The following is a 24,184-nucleotide window of genomic DNA, read 5'->3' as shown; positions in this document are numbered from 1 at the left end:
AACTGGTTTGAACTGATACAGATATTTGAGACAATAGATACCCCCCCCACACACACACACATATACACACCAAACCGATCCCTCCACAAGTCATTTCCAACCTTTTGAAAGTAACCTGGGCCAAAAGATAAACACACAAAAACATCTCTGGAGAGACCTCAGAATCTCACAGACCTCAGGTGCCTTGACAACTCATGGCACAAATGATTGATTTTCTGTTTGGTTCAGCACGGGGATTAAAGCATCCAAAAGGAGCAACACAGACCAGACAGACACAAGCTACATTTTCAGCTCCTCGGCACAACTGCACAGCAATAGACACTTACATAGGACACCCGTACTCGCCGGCGATGTACCAGCCCGCAGCACTGCATGAAGAGGGGGCAGGACGCAGTCGGAGCGTGGCTTCACCAAGCTGCACTGTGCCTCGTCTTCTCGTCACGGCCACTGTCCATTTCTTCCCACCTTCCACTCCCAGGTAAGAGTCATGGGCAAATGAACCCTTAGCTCCTCGTCTCTAGGTAGCTCTTACAGACACTGCTGTTTCTGCAGGCATGCCAAAACTTTGTTCTCTCTGTCTGCCTTTTAAAATTTTCCTACAGGTAATTTGAGATCTTCTTTAAGGGGGCTGCCTACTGGCAAAACTCTAGAAAAGGTAGCATTTCGCTTCCCAAAGGAACTATTGCTAATGTGGAGTTTTGCCTGTCCAGATCATCAGGGTTTCTGAGCAAGGCTTTTACGGTAGCCATGCTCACCTCCGGAGATTGTCAAACCTCAGAGCCTTGCATTTCACCAGGCTGCAGTATGCTGCTTCGGAAGGGAGGAGGCCTACCCGGGCTGCTGTTTATGTGACTGTTTCTGAGAACAACGCTGCTCCTGCTGCTGCTTGGCTGTGATATCGCCCTCTTCACTATGCACAGACTGGCAACAGCATCCTTGATTCCCTGGTACCTCTGTCACATTTTGGGCATATCTGATTTGCTCTTTCTCCCTCCTCCCCCTTCCACTGACAAATGAGTGAGTCTAGACTTTAATTCACTGTGGATTCTTAGGACTACGGAGCCACTCTTACACTGTGAGATGCTTTGTCCTGCAGCATGTATTTCAAAGGAATTGTAAGGAAGATTGCTGGAGTAGCCTTAGGACCTGACTCACTCAACCACTGCGGCTATACAGTTTTCTTCTGCTTGTTGCCAAAGACTCATTTTCTACATGGAAGCATATTAAATAAACACAGCTCTGGCGGGCAAATGTGATCAGAGTCAGACCTAATTAATTGGTTAAGTAATATATCATCTATGATTTAGACACAATAAACCAAATGTTCCATAAGCCAGAGAGCTTACAAGTCAATACTCCACGTAGACTATTATTTATGCCATTCCCCAAGGACACCGTTTTCATACTGGGAGCTGATACATTCTTTGTCTAAGGCCTTGTACATGCCGCACCACGAAAGATGAATCATTAAGGCATTGGGGACTCAGCTATTAATTTGGATGATATCAACCATTCTAATAAGCAATGATTCATATAACCTTTTAGTGTGCCACACATATTGATCCAAGTTTGCCCCCACACCCAAGTCACTCTATATCACTTAAGAAGGTACATTAATTAATTTCACACCGTAGTCTAAGATCAACAGCCATCAGCATGATCTTTAGGCCCGTAGAAAATGAGAGCTGACTAATTTACAACCTTTTGCCCATGTCTTCTTTAGAGCCTGGGTAGCAATCCTATATTGTTATTCATCGACAACTGAGAACTGGAAGATGTCTCTGTCTTAATTCTGACCTCTTATATGATTGAGTGAGGAACTGAGGCCCCAAATGGTCAGTGTTTGGTAACATGGCAATAGTATAGCTAATAGCTTGGACTTAATACAGTCCCCCAAATTCTATGGCCTTACCACATACTAATAATAGTCCAAGTTCTTGAAGGACCTAAGGTGAAAAATATGACTATCTAGAGCCGGGGTTCTCAATCTTCCTAATGCTGTGACCTTTTAATAGAGTTCCTCACGTTGTGGCGACCCCCGACCATAAAATTACGTTCACTGCTACTTCATAACTGTAATTTTGCAACTGTCATGAATTGCAATGTAAATGTCTGACATGCAGGATATCTGATATGCAACCCCTGTGAAAGGGTCATTCTACCTCCAAAGGAGTCACAACCCACAGGTTAGGAAACACTGATAAAGAGCAACTAGGCTTTGATTGAGTCAGAGACATTTCTGAATTAATTTGGAAATGAAGAAGATCAGCATTTTTTGGACTATGCAATATATGTTACTAGTACACAGGATTTCAGTTTGATTTTTTGAAGAAACTTTATTAAGAAACATAGTAATATAATACAAAGTCAAAGTTTTCATTAACATGTTTTCATACAATATATTTTGAACATTTTCCAAGGAGAGAGAGAGAGAGAGAGAGAGAGAGAGAGAGAGAGAGAGAGAGAGAGAGAGAGAGAGAACAGCATGAAGTTAGATGGGTAGGGAGGTGGAGAGGATCAGGTTTTTTTTTTTAAGCCTCTTTATGGCACATTTCATAAAAACAAAGAATAAAAATGAAGTCAAAGTTAGAATAAGATAAAAACATTGGAGGAAGAGTGCTCTCTTGGTGGATTCTGACTTTGATCCAGAACTCACTTAACTTTTTATTAAGTATGATATTTTTAAATACAGTATGTGAGAGGTTCCCCAGTTCATTAGAGATTCCACCCACACTGCCATTCAAGAACCCAGGAAAGAGTGCTGAGCACTCCCAGTGGGCTCTGCAAACATTGGCTGGGGGCCTTCTATCCTACTGCCGCCGGGCTAACATGCTAGGGGTAGGTAGGTAATAATAAAGTACATTGCATTCGTGAGGCTTTTTTCTTTCTTTTTAACGAGGAGTCCACGTCACCATCTTCCTTTATGAGTTGACATAAGGCAAGTGCCACCACACCTAAACCGGACTCCAGGATCTTACGACACAATGTAGGGAAGAGAACACAGTGATGAGGGGACTGGGGACACAGGCAAACAGCTCCTAACTATCCCTCAAAGGAACACACAAGACTCTGTGAAGTCAGAGATGTGTGGGCTCCTTTTACAAGGGAGGCAGGACTGCACTCAGTGGACAAGAAGCAGGGAAACAATGCCCGGTAACTAGGTGGTAAATGCAGCACAGAAATATGCATGCAGACTAGACACATGGTGCATCTGCTTATATAGAATATACAAGCAAAAATGTGTGTAGATGACATGTCCATGATACATGAAGGCAGCAAGGATACACCCAAAGTGTGTTCAGGGATTTGTGTTTTTACTTCTTGGTGTGTGTGTGTGTGTGTGTGTGTGTGTGTGTGTGTGTGTGTATACCACATATGTATAGGTGCCTGCAGAGGCCGGAAGCAGGCATCAGGACTCCGTGGAACTGGAAGTCCAGGCAGTTGTGAGCCACATGACTCAGGTGCTAGGAACCCAACTCTGTGATCCGGAGGACCAGCAAGTGCTCTTAACTACTGAGACATCTTTCCAGCCCCTGGGCTTTTTTGAAGCAAGGTCTCACATCACTCAGGATGTCCTCAGATTTATTATGTGCTATGTAGAGAAGGATGACCATGAACTCCAAATCCTCCTGCCTCTGCCTTCTAAGTGCTGGGGTTACAGGTGTACATCACCACACCTGGTCCAATGTCTTCAAACTAAACTTAGTTCTCCCACAAATCCAGTCCTTATTTATGTGTACATTCCTAGCATCGATTACAGCAAATGACATGTAGAAAAGGAGACATGTACTCACATTTGCACCTACATTATTCACTTACCAATTCATCCACAGTAACCAAAACAGACAGAGAGCTTGTACTAAGACAAATACTCCAGCTCCCCTAGCAACTGGAGGGCCATGTGACTAGCTTCTGGCCAAAGAGAAAGAAGCAAAAATGGCATGTACCACTGTCCTAGATGTTCTTAGAGGGACTGGACCTTGTCTTCCTCCTGCCCTTTCCGCTTTCCTGCTGGCCTAAGGTAGATGTACTGCTGAAGGAACACAGAAGAGGCCACTGTATGTCCAGGGAAACACAGCAACAGGTTTCCAGTCTTTCACTGGGAGCTGCCCTATCATTCGGCTCTGGCTTGTCATGGCAGTGCAGTATGAAGAGAAACACGCCCCCGTATTATTTAAGCTACTGTTACTTTGACGTCAGTTAAAGACGTGAAACCTGTATTTTAAAAACACCTCTGGGTATTATTACTTTTGGGGTCAATAATTAATTCACAGTATCCAAGGGAGCATGTGGGGGAGCAGGAATGAATGGGGCAGAAAAATGAAGGGAAGAGAAAGCTAGGGTCAGGAGTGCAGTCCGGGCCGGACTAGAGCATCCCAAACCCCACAGCAGAGTTCAAGCTTCATCCAGCAGGACAGGAGAACTACCGAAGCCTTTCAATGTGAAGATAACTGCTTAGTTTTATTAACAAGTAGGAAAAACAAACTTCTCTAGATAATGTGGTCTAAAAATACCAGACTAGTCTCCAAAACCAGTAAAGAATCTGGAGCTGCTGAGCATATGTACTGGCAATTAATGTCCAGCTACTTAGTAATTAAATCAAATGAAGTTAATCAAATAGCTGATGATTTATGGAGTTCACTGCAAACCTACTGAGTGGCTCAATGAGGTATTTTTTTTAAAAATAATCTATGGTATGTTTAAATTAAAATACTGTAAAGTGATAACAAAGAAAGGATGACAGAAATAATTACAAATAACCACAGATACATAGATATGAAGTCAATGACATTTTAAAATCTAGAATGTTCATCCCTGGGTATGGCTTATGAAATATGGGGATTGTTTCTTTACTATTCACATTGTGTGCTTCTCCTATTGAGGAGGGAGAAAACATGCCACAACCGAGACACTGGAGAAATAAAGCCAGCTGCAAAAGGATGCTCTCACAGCAGCTGAGACAGACAGAAGAGGGAGCGGAAAGAAGAGATTGAGCACTGTGCTATCAGCTACCCAGAGGAGCAGGAAGTCCTGGCACAGAGGACTAGGAAAATGGCATGCACGCCGAGTTCGGATTCTTGGCCCTTGCATCATGTTTTGCCATGGTGATGATGCCCACTCCTAGGACCTGGCCAAACTCATGAACCCTAGGTTCAGTGAGAAACTCCATTTCAAAAAATACTGTAGAAAAGATAAAGATGTTGACCTCTGGCCTAATGTTGACTTCTGGCCTCCACATGTGTGTGTAGAGGTAAGCACATACGTTCATACATTGGTGAGCACATCTGTATACACATCTGTTCAGGTATGCCCTGACAACACATATGCACACACAGAAATTCTAGTATGCCATTGCACAGCAGGGTGACTACAGATATCTATTATGGCATATTTCAAAAATTTAGTATTTTGAATGTTTTCACCAGAAACAAATGAGAAATGTTCAAGGAGGTAAGTTTGACCTAATTCAAATACTATATAAGATGCACATGTATCAAAATATATAACATGTATACATGTCTGTGTATTGTTGCACTTATTTATTTTTGTGCACATATATGTATATAAATTATGTGCAAAAGGAGTCACATCTGACCTTCCGCTATGTGGGTCCTGGGGACAGAAATTAGGTCATCAGGCATGGTGGTAGACATCTTGAGCTGCTGAGTCTTGCCAGCACCAATTTTTATAATTTTATACACCAGTTAAAAACAAGTTTAATTTTGAAATTGCCAAAGTCTCCACAATCTTGAGATACTTTCTAGAGTAGACCAGAAGGTATCTCATCATGAGTGACTCTACTTGGGTGTGATAGCTCTTTTAGTGGCTCTGGTTTCATAAAGGCAGTCTCTAGCCTCAAAGCCACAATAGCCTCTGTGCTCATGTCACACCCATCCATCATAGAACATTGTTACAACTACACACATTCAGAGGCCAGAGTTCTGAAGTACACTGGAAATCACTCCCCTACTTTGCATAAATGCAAAAATGGTAAGAACTACAAAACAGAATCAACAACAACGACAAAACCCCAACTACCCACATTGGTCTATTGACTCAATATCATCTGCATGTTGCTGAGCATGTGCATGAGTCTGTCAGGTACCAGTCACAAAATAGGAAGTCAGTACAATAACCGAGATCCTTAAACATAGGGGGTTCAAGGTCCAGGGTGACCATTTGACTCCATTAGTCACAAAACATAGTTCAACAAACTAGGAAGTTAGATGGATGAAAGCACAGAGTGTTCTGTAAATAGAGAGCAGGTAGACATTTGAAATTACTGAAGGCAGAGAAGGCATTCCAGGGAACGCTCTTCAAGCTGAGACTGCTGGGTGGGAAAGAGTTGAGATTGGAATGCAGGGGAGATGATGTGAGGAGAGAGTTTAGAACAGAGGAAGAAGCATGGACACATGGCTCTGCAGAGGAAGGGATGATACTGTTTAAGTAGCTGGAGGGTCAAGGAAGAGAGGGAGGGGGACAAGAGGAGGTATGGAAGGCTGGTGGCAAGCATAGCAGGCGCTCTGTGGTAAGATTATGTGGTAAGATTATCTTTATGGAAAGATCAGTGAGATGACAGCCAGAGGCCTGATCAGACAGATGACAATTACCATACACCTTTGGAGGGAAGTTTACAGCTGGCTTTGAAGATGGCTAAAGAGGAGGAGAGAACTGCTGAGACACTACATTGAGACCATTGCAATCAAAGACAATGGTGTTACCTACTGATAACATGGGGGTGAGAGGTGAGAGAAGAAGATGAACTGGGAGGATTAGAATAGAAAAGTATAATCAGAGAAAATAGGAAAAACCCTCAATGTACAAGATATTTACTTTTACATCCCCTCACTTCTGCCCATTTCTATCCTTCATTACGGTTCAGTCTCATATACAATCTGACATGGCATCATGGGCATGTCCACTCCAGTTTGCTCCTAGTCTTGTTCAGACCATCATTTCTCACTTTAGGGTTCTAAGCAGAATACTTATCAAATCCATTATATCCTTGTTAATCATCATGCCCATCTTCTCTTCCTCCTCCTCTTCTTCCTTCTTTTTTGTCCTCCTCCTTGTGCGTTCATGTATGTGTGAGCAAGTGTGTACATGAGTACATGCAGGGCAGAGCTCAATAATGGGTACCTTCTGCGATTGTCCTCTTTGACCTTGGTTTTTTTTATTTTGTTGTTGTTGTTTGTTTGTTTTTGAGACAGAATCTCCCATTAAACCTACAGCTCACCAATTTGGCTAAACTGGATGGCCAGCAAGCTCCAGGGATCCCTCTGTCTTGGCCTCCTGAGCACTAGGATTACAGGTGTGTATCACCACCCCCGGCTCTTGACAAGGGTGTTGAGGTCGGAAGCCGGGTCCTCATGCTTGCCTAGCAAGCACTTTCCCAGCTGAGCCATCCCCCAGCCGTCATCTTTACTTCTTTAGCCACCAAAGAGCACAGTTCCATTTTACTTGGCTTCTATGGGAATGCATACCATTCTTTTTCTTTTTTTTTTCTTTTAACCCAGGTTTCTGCATTCTTCTTTGATCTACTACAGTGTTCGTTTTTCTCAGACCAATACCCATCTTTTTTCAATAATAAGACTACATTCAGATAACAGCAGAGGTTAACAAAATAATGAGACAGTCAGGGGAGAAGTATGACTATACTTTCCAAACTAAGAAGTCATGGAATGGGTATTTGGCTTCAGTAAGGTTGGTTTTTTTGTTTTGTTTTGTTTGTTTGTTTATTTTTTGTGTTTTTGGTTCTGTTGTTTGCTTTTGGGTTTTGTTGTCATTGTTTTGGTTTGGTTTGGTTTTTTGTTTTCTAGACTACACAGAGACACCCAGTGTCGACCTCTGTTCCCAATGTATTCCTGTACATACATGAAAACACAAGGAGGAGGAGTAGGGGGCAAAGAAGGAAGAGTTTTTTGGTTATAATTTCTCTGTATATCCCTGGCTGTCCTAGAACTTGCTCTGTAAACCAGGCTGGCCTCAAACTCACAGAGATCCTCCTGCCTCTGCCTCCTGACTGCTGGGATTAAAGGCACGTGCCACCACCACCCAGCAGCTTTAGGAAGTTTAAGGCATGTCCAACTTTTTGAAACTGACTCAAAATTATAATTTACAAAGCCCATACTTGAACACCAAGTAGGCGAACACCCTTCCCCCTTCCACAATGAAAAAAGCCAATGTTTTGGATGACATTATGATTTTGTATAGGGTCACAGTCATAACTACCATTGGCTACATGCAGCCCTTGGCCACAGGTTGTCTACCCAGAGGACAAACTTTGTGCTGTAGCTTATGTAATACATGCTACACTCGAGTGTGATAAAACTTGGTAATCCTAATAATTCCCTCTTGGCTTGTAATGCAATCACATCTAAGAGAGTACAACCTGCAACGAAAGTCATTTAAATCCAATGCCCTCCTTACTATGCAGAGCTCAGGGAAATCTGCAAAGAATGTCATAATCCACTTCTGTCATTTCTCCTTTTATTCTCTCAAAACTGACCCAAGGGCATGTCCTTACTTGGCAACACAAGGTAGTAAAACATTTAAACATTCAAATTCCCCCAGATTCCCAACAGTCCCCTCTGCTTTGTATTGAGGAGACTTGGATCTATAGCTCACCATATCTTCTTTTAATTTCCCCGTATCACTCTTTACTTGGAGTCTATGTAAGGAGAATAAGCAAACAAAACTTTACCTGCCTCTTTCTTATACTCTGGCCCAATCCCTCTCTACCCAGACTTCTTGTTTTCCTCAACAGAGTTCAGGGTACTGAGGGAGACATCACCACTTTCCAACTGAAGGAGAAACACCATGCAAAGGCAAAGGTCCATTATGCTAACCAGAAGGTAATGAAGAAAAAACAAGTCCAAACCATCCATTGCTTAAAATTCACCACAAGACATCCTTTATTCTGAAAATAAGTTTGACCCATTCATTTTATTCATTATAGATGGAAATAAATACAACCTGTATATAGGAAAGGAAATACTGGTCTTTGGATGGAAAAAGGCATGTTATTCAGATTATAATGTCTGATGAGCAAGTCCATGATGACCATAGCATAAAATACTTCCAAGTGGTTATTTTAATTTCCTTTTCAATTGGAATGACAAGAAAGGGAAATACACATTGCCTCTAAAATTGCCATAAAAGAGTCTCTAAAATTCTCTCTCTCTCTCTCTCTCTCTCTCTCTCTCTCTCTCTCACATACACACACATACACACACACACACACACACACACACACACACACAGAGAGAGAGAGAGAGAGAGAGAGAGAGAGAGAGAGAGAGAGAGAGAGAGAGAGAGAATTTTTATTAGAATCCTTGTCACAAAGGTTCTTGGCCACAATTGTCCTACCACTAACTCTACCATGACACATTTACAAAATTAACCATTTGCCACTTCATTTACTCATTTTATTTTTTGAGATTATAATATTATTACACCATTTCCCCTTTCCTTTTCCTCCAATCAAATCTACCCTCACAGTTTTCCTTGCTCTCTTTGAAATTCATGGCCTCTCTTTTCATTAATTGTTGGTACATGCACATATGCATACATACCTAAAAACATAAACACAATCTACTCAGTCTGTATAATGTTACTTCTATGTATATTTGCAAGGATGGTCATTTGGTCTTGGTATATGTCTGATTTGGTATATGTCCAAGTTAGGGTTACTATTGCTGAGATAAAACACCATGACCAAAAGCAACTTGGGAAGGAAAGGCTTTATTTGGCTTATGCTTCCACGTCATTGTTCATCATCAAAGGAATTCAGGACAGGAACCCAAATAGGGCAGGAACCTGTATGCAGGAGCTGACATGGAAGCTATGGAGTAGTGTGCTTGCTCCCTATGACTTTCTCAACCTGCTTTCTCACAGAACACAGAACCACCTACCCAGGAGTGGCCCCACCCACAATAGGCTGGGCCCTCCCACATCAATCACTAATTAAGAAAATGCCCTGTAGAGGGATTTTCTCAATGGAGGATCTTTTCTCTCCAGTGACCCTAGCTTGTGTCAAGTTGACATAAAATTAGCCAGTGTGCTCTTCCCTGGATAAGACTACCTCCTGCTCTCAACAGTCCTTAGTTGTTTGTAGTTCTTTATGTGGAGTTGAGGCCTTGTGAGTTTTCCCCACTATACTTTATATGCCTATTGTTGTCCTTGTTCAGCTCATGTTCAGGCAGTCAGGTTGGTGAGACTTTATGGGTGTAGCTTCTGACATTACTAGGAGACACGATCTCACAAGAAATCACCTAATTCTCTGGCACTTACAATCTTGCATAGCTTTGATGCCTATGAACCACAACATGACCAGCCTGGCACTATAACCCTAAGGGTGTAGGCATGGCATGCATACCTTAGTGGTAACAAACTGTTCTCTAACTTGACTTATGGCCCACTCAACAAGAGGAAAATCATTCCTGGTACTTGAAACAGCCAACTACCCAGGGCTAGTGAAGTAATGGATCTCAGAGAAGAACCTACAACCACAACCACTTCACCATGACAGCATGATTCCTAACTACACTCAACTATTTGTCCTTCCATCCACAGGTAAGTGGAGTCCTCACCCATCAATAAGAAAGCTTCTCTTTGCAACAGATGGAGACCATTCCAGGAAACCACAACCTACCAAAACCCGGAGCCCAGTCCTAATGAATACTTCTGTAATTCGACTCTCACACCTAAGTCTCAGGGAAACATTGTGGAAGAGGGGGCAGAAAGATTGTAAATTCCAGTTTAGCCCTTTTAGAAATAATTTGCTCAAGTAGAAGACAGAAAGAAGAGTAAAGGCTAACTAACATGCACCAATTCCTACTGGGCTCTAGTCCATAGAGTAGACTAGAAACTTCACACACACACACACACACACACACACACACACACACACACACACACACACACACACACACGATGATTAAGCAATTCCTATAATGTAAGTTCTGATTTATTTCCAGTTTATAAATGAAGAAACGTAGTCACACTTTTTGTCACTGTGACCAATAACTGAGTAAAACAACTTAAAGGAAATAATGATTTACTTGGACTTACAGTTTCAGAGGTTTTGATCCGTCCGTCACAGAAAAAAAAAAGCACCAAGCCAGGGTAGCTCACATCATGGCAGGAGGGAGGAAAAGAGGAGGAGTGGGTGGGGGGTGGAGAGGGAAGAGGAAAGGGGAGATGGGGTCAGGGAGATTGGTCCTTGCTTGGCTTCCTCCTTTCTCAGCTTCTATCCTATCCAGATACATGGGATAGGGCCTCCCACATTTAAAACAGGCCTTCTCTCCTTAGTAGTTCTCCCTGGAAATGTTACAGACATACCCAAAGGAACCTTACTAAGCTTCAAGGTTTTCTCAGTCCAGTCAAGTCCACAGTCAAGGTTCACCGTCACACCAAAGACGGTGAGTTACTTGTCCATGGACAGGCATGGTAAGGTTTTCAAAATTGCCAATGTTTTCACCATCTTTTTCTGTACCAGGCAAAAAGTCGTTTCACAAGCCAAGCCTAGAGGAGTACCTAATGGCTAATTAACAGTCTAATCAACCAGCAGCCACTCTCCCCCAGGGTCAACACAATCATCCTGCCTTTAAATGGCTTCCCTTCTAGTAATTTCCAAACAGTGCTCACAGTCTATAATCATTCACTCTCCAAACTTCTCTTTCGCTTTCTTGCAAAGTCTAAAATTTTACCCATTGAAAAATTTATTCTGTATCACTAGTACCCTCCCCTTGAGATAGGGTCTCACTATGCAGTCATGGCTGGCCTGGAACTTACGATGTAGACCCAACTAGTACCTTCTTATGAAAATTAAGTCATCTCTTAACTATAGGAGTTATTAACAAGATACAATCCATATCTCTCCCTCCCTCTCCAACTCTCTTCCTTCCTCTCAACAAACTTGAGAAATAATTTAAGGAAATTTGAAAGAATAATAATTTGCTTTTGGTAGTACTACAGGTTGGGTTTAGGGCCTTAGACATGCTAGCCAATCCCCCTACAGTGAACTAAGCTCTAATGAACACATTTTAAAATAATGTTTAAATTATATAAAAAGTACAATAAAACAACAACAAAGATGGCGGTGGGGGGGGTGTTGAAGGCAGAAATAAAGACTGAAACACACCCTGTGATGACCAAATTCACTTCCTCCAGATGAGCCATGAATCTGGCCATAAGCTTTCTAGCAGGCAACTCAAAAAAGGGAAACTTGGTCAGTTACATAATTTACTGGCCATAAGCTTAAAATAAACCCAATGCTCAGAAGCGCCACTCTGCTTGGCACTCAGAGCAGACACCAAACTCTCCTGAAGTCCCATAAAAAGGAACATCTTGTAAAGGCACAAGCAGTGTTCCTGACGGTCCTGACGGGAAATCCACAGCAGGCTTTAAAGGTCTGTTTCTCGGACTGACCTTCAGAGGACGCTAAATGTCCCACACCGAAGTGGCATTTGGTAAGATACTCAGGACAGCAAGGCAGAAGGAACTATACACCATATTTATAGGCTGGGCATGAGCCAAGAGTAAAGGGAATATAAGGACACAAATAGGGGCTGTGTACTTGTGCACAATGAGCATGGTTCCTTTAGGATTGGGACTGTTGTAAAGATTAATGTTGTTACTCTCTGGATGGCAAATGGGAAAGCAGATCTGAGTTGAGTGACTGGGTTAGTGCTGCATATCTCCCTAGTAGGATTTAAACCTGGTCTGGTAGACCTCACACTATTTTCTCCCTCTCTGGGACTCCAAGGTACAAGGTAGTCTCTGTTCTTCAAATAATTCCACTGCCAATTTGAGGATGGAAGGAAATCATTGCCTGAGTCATGTACCCATCAATGACTCCACCAGGTTCCAGGGGGTACTTCCAACCTAATTGTTACATAGATTGCCTTGGTTAAATTAAATGGGTCACATGACAAAACCAAAAGTCACAGAAAGGTACTGGTGTGTGTGTGTGTGTGTGTGTGTGTGTGTGTGTGTGTGTGTGTGTGTCAGGGGAGAGGGTTGTTTGTTTTTTGAGACAGGGTTTCTCTGTTTAACAGTTCTGGCTGTTCTGGAACTCACTTTGTAGACCAGGCTGGCCTTGAATTCACACAGATCCACTTGCTTCTGCTTCCCAAGCGCTGGGATTAAAGGTGTGCACCACCACCACCACCACCACCACCACCACCACCACCACCACCACCTGGCCTAAATCTTTAATCTGAATTTTGGCTAAAGATAAAAGATTTTTTCTTCTGTAGTTGCTGCTCACTGAAATGCTCTGCAAATTTAGAAGAATCGTTTTAAAAGAGATGAGATAAAAAGGAGAGGAAATTTATTGACCCCGGGGCTAGCCCGCTTTGTGTGTGGCACATCCTCAGGATGCTTTTCCAGAGCATTGCACATAAACAGGAGTTAAAATGATACATAAAAGTATATGTATGCATGCCTTCAATTTACAGTGGAGTGAGATTAGAGACTGCTAAACTTTTGTATTAATACAGATGGCCTGACTTTCTTAGCAAGATATCTAAAGAAAAAGAACACACGTAGTTATGTATTCAAAAACCTCATGCTTATTTTATTTTCCTCTTTTTAAGTCCATCTTCCTCTAAAGGGAAAGTTTATCATTTCTATCCTAATACAAAACCACTATTCTTAGAGTAATTTAAATACTTTGGCCGATTGAAACTGTGCTTTGCTGGATTACAGTCGATTCTGGTTCACTATGTGACTCTTACATGGGACACAGTGGATATTATCACACACACCAACGCAAACAGTTGCGGGCAGCTCTGTCAAGCTATTCACTTGAGTAAGAGTTCAGAGAGTTTGGCACAATCCAAACTTCTCCACTTAGGAGACAGTCTCACAATGTAGCCCAGGATGGCCTTGAACTCACTCACCATCTTTCTTTTTCTGCTTCCCCTGGATTACAGATATGGTCCACCACACCTGGCCCATGACATATTCATGACAGTCATTTTGTTGTTGTTGTTGTTGTTGTTTATACATTGCTTAGACTCTCCTGACACACTCATGGACATATTTCCCATACTAACACACTTCATCCTGGATTTTTCTTTTTAGTTGTCCTAAGTCTGAAAATAACCCTTTTAAAAAAATCATTGTTATTTTTTCCTTCAAAAGTCCTTGTTAATAATGAGGTTTCAATAACTATTGTTTTGCTAAATAAATGGGTGAATAATTGTAAAATTTTTTGACTTTGAAAAGACATAGCAGGAAGTCAAGAAAGAACTGAAATACAAACTACAGAGGAACATGGCTTACTGGCTTGCTCCCTGGCTCATGTTAATCTAGCGATCTTCTACAGCCCGGCTCCACATGGTAGGAACATAAGTGAAACCATTTTGTGTAACTTGAAAACCATTTTGCATGACTTGGAATAATGTGATGCCTGTAAAATAAGAGCTTGCCACCAGGCAGCTCTGATAAGCCTCAAAAAGCAAGCCCCAGGCAGGCCTTGATATGCCAATGAACTCACCCCAAAGTGGTTTTGATATGCTAGTGAACTAGCTCCAAGCTGTGAGCCTGGAGAGTGCAAAGGTACCACCCAACAAAATGATACAAATATTGGAACTCTGGGAAGAGTCTCTAGGATTGGATCGCACTGCCATGCTCCAGAAATGCAGCTTCTCTGGCTTCTGTTGACACCTGTCAGCGAGAGGACACACTGTGCTGGATCCTGGCTTCAGTGGCCACAGAACTTTCAACACTGTCCACTGTCGCTCTGCTCACAGATGCAGGAATGTCAGTGCTAGCAGCTACCCAGTGCTCTTAAGGACTTTCTGGCCCTCCATTAGCGCCACTCTCCCAGCCTGCCACAGCTCAAGGACTTCACAGGGGATGTGGGTTGAGCCTCAAGCTTCTGAAGGGTTCTCACTGTTAAAAGATTCCCAAGTGAAACCCTGAAGCATTTCCTGCCCAAGTTCCCCATTTGGTGAGATATCTATATATATTATATTAATATGATATTTATTATAAGGAATGTCTGTGTGAATAAACTGAGCATACTCAAAAGCCATATCTTGTACAGACATCCTAATTGCTGAGTACCTCATAGCCCATAGGCCTTGCGTGATCTCTGCAGCACATGCCTAGGGCCCTTCTACATCAATCAGCAATCAAGACAAGCTCTCACAGATTAGCCAATCTGATGGAGGCAATTTTTTCAGTTGAGGTTCCCTCTTCCCTGGTGACACAAGGTTGTGCCTAGCTGACAATAAAAACTAACTGGGACCCAGATGCTGGAGATATTCATGGGAACAATGAAAAAAAAAAAATCTCTGCTCCTGTGATGCTATGCAGGTAAAGAAAATAGGAATAAGTATTTTTAAATGTCAACTCACAATTTCTCTGCATTTTGTGAAGAGGGGTAGGAATGACAGCCAGAAAGAGTAAGTTTCTGTCTCCTAAAAGGCATCTGTGGAAGGTAAGTGTGGCTATGGTAAATGAATAAGACATGCAACCTAGGGGAAGAAAAGACTAGACAAACGCCAGAGGTGGGTGGGGGCACACAGTTCTCACAGAGGGAAGAGTCAGCAGGTGCTGGTGATTTCATCTCCTCCGATGGCCAGGCTTGGGACCATTCAGGCTCATCCTATCACTATAGCAACAGGGCTTTGTCCGTGAGTGAAAGCCACGGGAGAGTTTGTGAAGAACAAATCAAATGACTGACATCTCAGTGGAGGCATCATGCATGCTGTGCGGCCACAGCAAGGAGCTAAAAAGGACTGAGAGATGGTGTTTGACACTACCACAATAGCTCAGTTGGGAGAGAAGAGCTTGATCTAGGGCATTTGTTGGAGAACACTCTTGAAAGATGGTGTGCTTCAGAATATATCTGAAGGCAGAGGTGGTAGAACCCATAGATTCATATGGCATGAGATAAGAGTGCATCAAGCTGTAGGCTGAAAGGGGACACATGGGCTGAACAACCCTGTGGATGGCAGCTCTAGTTCCTAAAAGGAACACCTATGGAGAAGAAGACTTGAAAAAGAAACAAAATGAATGTGGAAAATCTTAACTTTGAAAAAAAAAAATCTGTAGGCTATTTGGCCAGATGTGGTGGCACATGCCTTTAAATCCAGTACAGGGACAGGCCGATTTTTGTGAGTTGGAGGCTAGCCTGGTCTATGCAGTGAATTTAAGCTAGCCAGAGCTACCTAGTGAGATCCTATCTCAAAAAAATAAGATTAAATTAAAAGTCTATGGGATATCAATGTAATGAGACCAGGTAGACAATTTATTGCACGATTTCAGGCTTCCAAAGGGAGCTGTGGGCACAGATGGGAATTTGGAAGGTAGCACACAGATGGTCTTTAAACCATGAGCCAGCCTTCTTGAAACCCTTAGCGAAGATGTCCCACACTGACTCCAGTAGAGAAGAGATGCTGCGGACAGGAGTTTGGTAAGATACAGAAAATGGTTTCTTTGGTTCAAAGCCAAAGTGAATTCAAATATGATACAGACTACAGATTTAATATCAGATCCCAAGATACGGAGATCAATGATTGTAGATGAAAGGAAGTAATTCACTGATGGTTTGGGTCAAAAGTGTGTTGAGGACCAGCAAGATGGCTCAGCAGGTACGGGTGCTTGCTGCCAAGCCTGATACCTAAGTTTGATCCCCAGAACTCCCACGGTGAGATGAGAAAACCAACTCCTAAAAGTTGTCCTCTGGCCTCTACATGCAAGCCATGGCACACATGCCCTACCCTCCCTTGCCAATAAATAAAATTAACATTAAAACTATTTTTAAGTCTGCTGAAATAGAGTCAACTGACATAAACAATTTGATATTGTAGGTACAATTTTTCAGGATGATTTTATTTAGCACAGAGTATAAACACAATGGCTGTGGAAAGATGTGGAATCGGCAGTATTTTCTATCAAGTAGAAGGTGCTACAGGCTGGAGTAACAAAGGATGCTTCAAGAGATCACAGGTAACTGTAGAAGAAAGTCCTTGGGTGGTCCAGAGGTGGAAGGGCACCATATATCCCGACTGGATGAGCCGACTGATTTGAGTCACCCACTGGAATGGGAAGGGAGGCAGAGAATTGGGCACCCGACTTCCTTGCATCTGCTGTGGGTAGGTCTTCTCAGAGGGGTGCCTTTTTCAGATGAAGTTAGGAGAAAGACAATGAATGAGAATGGAGAGAGGAAATGGTTGGACAATGGAGGTCAGAGAAGGTGAGACAAGGGCGTCTTGGGAATCGTCCTATAGACTGGTCAGGTAAGCTGAACACAACCGACAGTATCCAGTACATGTGCCTGTCTGTGTAAAACTGCCCCCGTGACGGTGTTCCCAACACAACCCATCATGCTCATCTGCTGGAGCTCAAGGGCCAAGTCAGTGAGAATCAGATTCAGCCTGGCTTGGCGTTTCTCAGGAACACTAGACAGAGGGAGAGGGGAGCAGAGAGCTGGGAAGGTCTAGTGGACCAAGGGGTCCATGAAAGTAGGAAACTGATGATCTACTGGTCAAGAGATGAGAGAAACTAAAACAAAACAAAACAAAACAAACAAACAAACAAACAAAAAACTACACAAAATCACAGAACAGGAGGAATTCTTAGAGCAATAGCAGATAAGTTAGATTAGACCAGCCTCTTCCAATGTGGCTTCCAGAGGAAGTCAGCTCCTGGTGATACTGTACTAGCGTGTCAGTCATGGAGACACAACCCCCAAGAGAACCAACTGCAGGGAAAAAGGAGAAATGTACTGGCGCAGTGTGTCAGGAGTTTCCGTTCCTGTGTGGTTGACCTGGTTGTGCTTGAGGCCTGTGACGAGGCAGAAATACAGCAGGAAGATGTGGAGGGTTCACTTTATTGTGGACAGGAAGTAGAGCCAGAGTGAGAGAGAGTGAGAGAAAGAGACAGAGAGAGACAGAGAGACAGAGAGGCAGAGAGGTAGACAGAGAGACAGACAGAGGCAGATAGAGTCAGAGACAGAGAGACAAAGAGACAGAAACAGAGACAGAGAGACAAAGAGACAGAGACAGACAGAGAGACCAAGAGACAGAGGAAGAGAAAGACTCACTTCCTCCTACTAGGCCCAACCTCCTAGAGTTTCCTCCACCTCCCTCTCAGAGGTCCCTTCAGCGGTGAGTCCAGCAGAGGTTACACTATTGAAAGTCCTATCCCTTGTGACCCTCTGGACTTTGCTGCACTTAGGACCAAGCTGTCAACACAGGTGTCTCTGGGGACACTTCACATCCAAACCACATTAACTAGCAGTAGAACAGCCTTCGATAAAACAATATGTAAGAAAATCTCATTTTTCTCCTTGTCTAATATAGTTATATGAAGTATAGTTATATGTAGTAGGAAAATAAATGGAATAGGAAAATACTTCCTCAGTTTAAAAGCAGAAATGGTAGGATCCAGGGGGAGTCATCTGATTAGGTAGGAAGAACTTCAAAAATAGTATACTTGTCCAATTATTTTATACTCAGACCACAGAAGCCTTTCATTATTCTCATTTATGAAGCAGACAGTCACCAAGGCAAAATAATTAAACTATGAATCTTCATTTTTGAAAGATCCAACTCATTATGCTTGACACAAATACCTTCACCCCTTCCTAACTAGCATTTCACATGGGTTTTGACATCAACTCAGTTGATTTTGGAGCAGCAGAACTTTTCTACTGCATTTCAAAGCTGATGCCGATAAGTCCTCACAGTGTTAGGGACAAAGTCAAAGGTCTCACTAAATAAATGTTCTATCACTGAGATCTATCCCCAGACTGAAAGGTGACAAAGAGTTCTATGTCACTTGTCTGATTGACAAATGCAATGTGGTCTCAGTGTTCATGCCAGCTTCACATGCTGAAACCTGAGCAACCTAGTATCAAAAGGTAAGGCCTGTGTGGTGCTGAGGTCATTGGGGTGGGCTCCTCAAGAAATACTGCTTTTATATAAAAGCTCTTGAGAGCCCTCCATGTCCCATGCATTGTATGAGGTCACAGCAACATGGCATTTGTGAATTAGAAAACAGGTCCTAACAAAATGCCAGGTCTGCTATGAGCTTACATGTCCTTTGCAGGCTTCAGGTCTGTAAGAAGTATCAGCTGTTTATAAGTCCCATTATTAATGACATTTTAAATATAGCACCCTGGATGCACTATGAGAATAGATTCATTTTGGCATCATCAACAGACATACCTAAAATCTCAGTATGACTCCCACCCCCCCTTTTTTTTATTCTAGAGCTGAGGACCGAACCCAGGGCCTTGCGCTTGCTGGGCAAGCGCTCTACTACTGAGCTAAATCCCCAACCCCAGTATGATTTTCTTAAAGGGTAGCACGGAGGAATTCATGACTTGTGACACTTTACAATCTACATCCAACCATTCATGTCCAATTGGAGCATTGCATGGAAAACTGAAGCATGGAGTTCAAGTCTGAAGACCTTTACTGTTCTATTCCTTGGTTGTATTTAGCTTTAGATGGGTCCCTACTCACATAGAAGTCCATTGGGATGTTCCTTTTCTGGAGCTAGTGTTGGAAAGAGGATGGGGACTCAGAGGAAATAACCACAAGATGGCAGCAGCATACAGCTCTGGTAACAGAAAGGGCTTAGGCCCTTAAGGCAGGATTCTGTGCACAGGCTCATCACAGGATGAAGGGAGACAGGTTAGAGAACATCCAGGCGAGAAGAAAATTGAATGGGTTCCCAAGTGTCTCACTCAGCTACGATGTGGGGAGTTTCTGGACCTGACCACCACAGGTCTACATCTCACACTGAGTAGGTCACTTGATGGGGTGAAACCCTCTAGGCCAAATAGCCAGAGTCTACCTGTGGGGGCTGCATTGAAGATGATCGGTCAGACGTATCAAAGGAACTGCATGTGCTGATGTACTCAGGAAGCAGAAGCAGGTGGGTCAGAATTCCAGGCTACTTGTGGCTTCAAGTTTGAAGTCAGCCCGGACTAAAGCAGAACCTGTCTAACATTTGTACTCATGTATGAAATTCTCAAGAGATAAAGGAAGGAAGGGAGGGAAAGAGAGAGGAAGGGAGGGAGGAGTGAAGGAAGAAAGGAAGGAAGAAATTAAGAATAAAATGGAGTCTGATTTCACAAGAATTTTGAGCTAATAGAATTTCAGAAAAAAAAAACAGCTTCTAGATGGATACAGAGTCCATCTTTTTATCATTTAAATACGAAATAAATAGAAAAGGCTATTTGTAACCACAGTTCTCATATTTTATTTTAAACAAAAAAGAAATGGTACAGGCCTTATGCTATGCCACCATGGTCCTAGCACTCTGGAGGCAAGAGGATCTTGTCTCAACAAACAAAGAAATTCCTCCTTTCAAAATTTCGAGGTTCTCCAAGATTACTAATGATACAGTGTTTTCTCACAGGCAAGCAGTTTACGTTGTTTCTTTTACTTTTCACGACAATTCTTGAAGTTAGTACTTTTGTGCCCATTCAGTAGATTGGAAAATAGCGTTGAGTATCACTAAAATGCTAAGCCCAGGCGGCCAAAGGAGCAGGGCTAGACCTCAATTCCAGGCAGTCTGAAGAGAGCTGGAGTGTTAAATCCTCCTACAGATAGGATCTTAAATACCTAGAAAGGTCAGGGTGCTAAAGGCTTCGACTCTATCCTGGTGCTATTTGGAAGTGGTCAGATCTTTAAGAGGCGGGTATAGTGGGAATTCGTTCCACCAATTAGCTTTGAGGTTTATGAGCCTTAGGGCTTTTGATCACTTCACAAGAGAGGGAGAGGCAGTTGCTTGCTTTCCTCTTGGGATGGATTCAGAGGGCTGGATCCATTTGCTCCCGGGCAGAACTGACGGGGGCTGTTCATTTGGTTCTATATTTGTGAGTGTTCCTTCCTCTTTATGACTTTAATAAATCCTTGTCACCCCCTTAAATGGACTCAAGTGGATTTCTCATAATAAATACTTAGATCACTGAAGGTATACTTGAAAGGGTTCACGGGGCTCTTAGCCCTTCCATTCTACCTCTTTTGCTGCCTGGCAAAGAGAGAAAGTTTTGCTCTGCCTTATGACCCCACCATGATAAGCTGCCTGATCACAGACCCCAAAGAGAACTGACCATGGACCAGAACTTGTTTGTGTAGTGTGTGTGTGTGTGTGTGTGTGTGTGTGTGTGTGTGTGTGTGTGCGCGCGCACATTTTCATCTGTTCCCATGCAGAAGCCAGAAGTCTGTGTTGGATGCTTTCTTCTATCAATCTCCGTCGTATTTTTTGAGACAGTTCCTCTCCCTGAACCTGGAACTTGCCATTTTGGCTTGACTAGCTTGTCATGGATCCACATATATCTTCTTCCCTATCTCAACATCAGGGTTGCAGGCACACATCACCTTCTTGGATTACATGCATGCTGAGGATCCAAGCTGAGACACTTGTCTTTTGCAGCAAGCACCTTACTGACTGAGCCTTGTTCCTAGCCTTAACCTTCTCTTTTTTAAGTTAACAGCTTGGGATACTTGTTACAGTAACAGAAAACCAGCCGACAGGAACCAGTAGGCTACACAACTTTCATCTGAGGCTTACCACACTTTAGAGTTGCCCGAGGATTCATTGGGTTTTTGCCAGAGGACTATTTTCTTCTCTGGACTAGAGGAATGGAAAAGTCCACAGAGAATTCTTTATTTTCTCTGTCTTTTTAAAATTTCTTTTTGACAAAAACGATTTCTTGGTTGTTCTAATATCTTCATTGATTTTCATAATGCAACACTGTGCTGTTCAGACTTCAGTTTTTTACAGATCCCATTTAAAAAAAAATAGATTTTCAAGTTACCACACAGAGTAACAGTTTTCATGATGGCTCTTTCTTTCTTTCTTTCTTTCTTTCTTTCTTTCTTTCTTTCTTTCTTTCTCTCTCTCTCTCTCTCTCTCTCTCTCTCTCTCTCTCTCTCTCTCTCTCTCTCTCTCTCTCTCTCTCTTTCTGAGACAGGGTTTCTCTGTGTAGCTTTTGGAGCCTGTCCTAGAACTCACTCTGTAGACCAGGCTGACCTCGAACTCACAGAGTTCGCCTCCCTGTGCTGGGACTAAAGGCGTGTGCCACTGCAACCTGGCTCATGATGGCATTTTCATGCACATGTGTCAGTATATTTCATGCTCATTTATTTTCATCCCTCAATGCCCTCCCCCATGCAGACATTACCCCAACTTCTGATTTCTTACCACAGGGATCCTATTACCAACAGGGCCCTTTCTGAATATTTATTCCCATCAACACCATGAAGGCCTTCTTCACCTTCTCCCAAGCACTGATCCATTTGTGTCTACTGACTTCCTTCCAATTTATGGGGAGATCTCAAAACTTAAAAACAAGGTCAGAATAAAAGTTAAGGGGGGGGTGTCTCACCATACAAAGGAATACAATAGTACTTCCAAGCCCACATTTCATCTCCCCAGGCACCTATAACTGAATCCATTTCATACCCTGCTGTCTGCCCTGTGCATGATCTTGTTAGGGAACAGAAGGACTAGGAACAGAGGCCCCTTCTCACTTCTGCCAGAAGCAGAACTCAAAGGTACATTTTGTATTGTGTTTGGCCAAAGTTGTAAACTAAGCACAATGCTGCATGATTCTTTGCTGTGTTTCCCCTCTCAAATCTCACACACTGTAGAAATAGGTGGCATTCCTATACACCGCCTGCAGGCATCTCCCACATACTGTAGATCCAGGTGACATTTCTACACACCGCCTATAGGCATCTCCTACACAAAGCCTGCAGGCATCTGCAGGGTACTGCATCCCATTACCATCAGCATAGGGGCTGAAAACAAGACAGGTTAACATCTCACAACCTGGAACCCAGAATCCAAAGTGAGTCTCATCAAGGAAAAGGTCAAGGCATCCCTAATGGAGGCTCTTGGCAAGAATCAAGTTCATGGCTTTCCCACGTTTTAGCAACTGCTGTGCCCCTTGGTTTAAGACCCTTTCAAAGCCAGCAGGCATCTCCCCTTCATGTCTGCTGCCACTGACACGTCCTCGGCTACTCTGACTCAGCCTCACTTGTTGACATAGGAGAGCACTGGTGATTACATTGTGCCTTACTGGACAATATACAACCATGTTTCCAGTTTTAAGACTCTTCATCATCTCTGCACAATCCTGTTTGCTATCAAGGTAACATGTAACATTCATAGGGCCCAGGGATTAAGACAGAGACATCTTTAGAGCCTAGCACACTGCCCCATGCCTTCTCTAAGACTGTGTGTCCACCAACCCGTCTTAAGTCTCAAGTCCTTTTATTTAGGACTGGCAAATGAATCCCTAAGGCTGTTGAGAAATTTGAAGCATACTGAAATCAAAGCTTATGGGGGTGTTGGGAGGGTTGTGGAATGCTAACATGCACTTAGCAGAACCAGTGTCTACCTGAACATGTGCAGCGGTTTTCTACAAGTGATCATGCTGAGGATTAGAAATCATGTCATTTAGGACACCATAAGCAATGGTCAAATGACCCTCATTCTACTTTTGAAATGATTTCTGTTCAAGTATAAAATTTTGATGTCTAAAATGTATTGTTGAATTCAATGATGATATTCTCTATGAATCTCAGCAAAGAAACCACACATCTGTGACTCCAAAAGGTGGTGGTTTGAATAGGAATACTCTCTTCCCAGGCTCATATATTTGAATGCTTGGTTAATAGGGAGTGGGGCTCTGAAACAGAGATTAGTAGGTGTGGCCTTGTTGAAGGAAATATGCTGTGGATATCGTTCTGTATGAATAAAACACTGATTGGCCAGTGGCCAGGCAGGAAGTAGGCGGGACAAAGAGAGGAGAACTCTGGGAAGTGGAAGGCTGAGAAGGGAGACACTGCCAGCCGCCACCATGACAAGCAGCATGTGAAGATACTGGTAAGCCACAAGCCACGTGGCAAGGTATAGATTTATAGAAATGGATTAATTTAAGATATAAGAACAGTTAGCAAGAAGCCTGCCACGGCCATACAGTTTGTAAGCAATATAAGTCTCTGTGTTTACTTGGTTGGGTCTGAGCGGCTGTGGGACCAGTGGGTGACAGAGATTTGTCCTGACTGTGGGCCAGGCAGGAAAACTCTAGCTACAGAAATATGTCACTGGGGGTGGGCTTTGAGGTTTCAAATGCTCCAGTCAGGCCCAGTGTCTCTCTCTTTCTGCTGCCTGCTGATCCACATGTAGAAATCTCAGC

At 42.9% G+C, this 24,184-nt stretch overlaps 1 protein-coding gene across 8 annotated transcripts in view; it reads right to left on the bottom strand.

Annotated features, from left to right (window-relative positions):
- Nucleotides 1-24,184, bottom strand: part of Cacnb2 (calcium voltage-gated channel auxiliary subunit beta 2) — a 356,801-nt gene that overhangs the window by 228,686 nt on the left and 103,931 nt on the right. The window contains exon 1 of one of the 8 annotated variants that reach the window (XM_028870504.2): nt 327-2,040. The exons of the other annotated variants lie outside the window; for them this stretch is intronic. Coding sequence (XP_028726337.1) covers nt 327-374 — 48 coding nt within the window. The 5' untranslated portion in view covers nt 375-2,040. Of the gene's footprint in view, nt 1-326; nt 2,041-24,184 lie in introns of those variants that run through there. 8 annotated transcript variants of the gene reach the window in all.

Source organism: Peromyscus leucopus, chromosome 5, assembly GCF_004664715.2.
Source record: "Peromyscus leucopus breed LL Stock chromosome 5, UCI_PerLeu_2.1, whole genome shotgun sequence".
In the NCBI taxonomy this organism is placed as follows: Eukaryota; Metazoa; Chordata; class Mammalia; order Rodentia; family Cricetidae; genus Peromyscus; species Peromyscus leucopus.
This window is presented reverse-complemented; position numbering and strand designations above follow the sequence as displayed.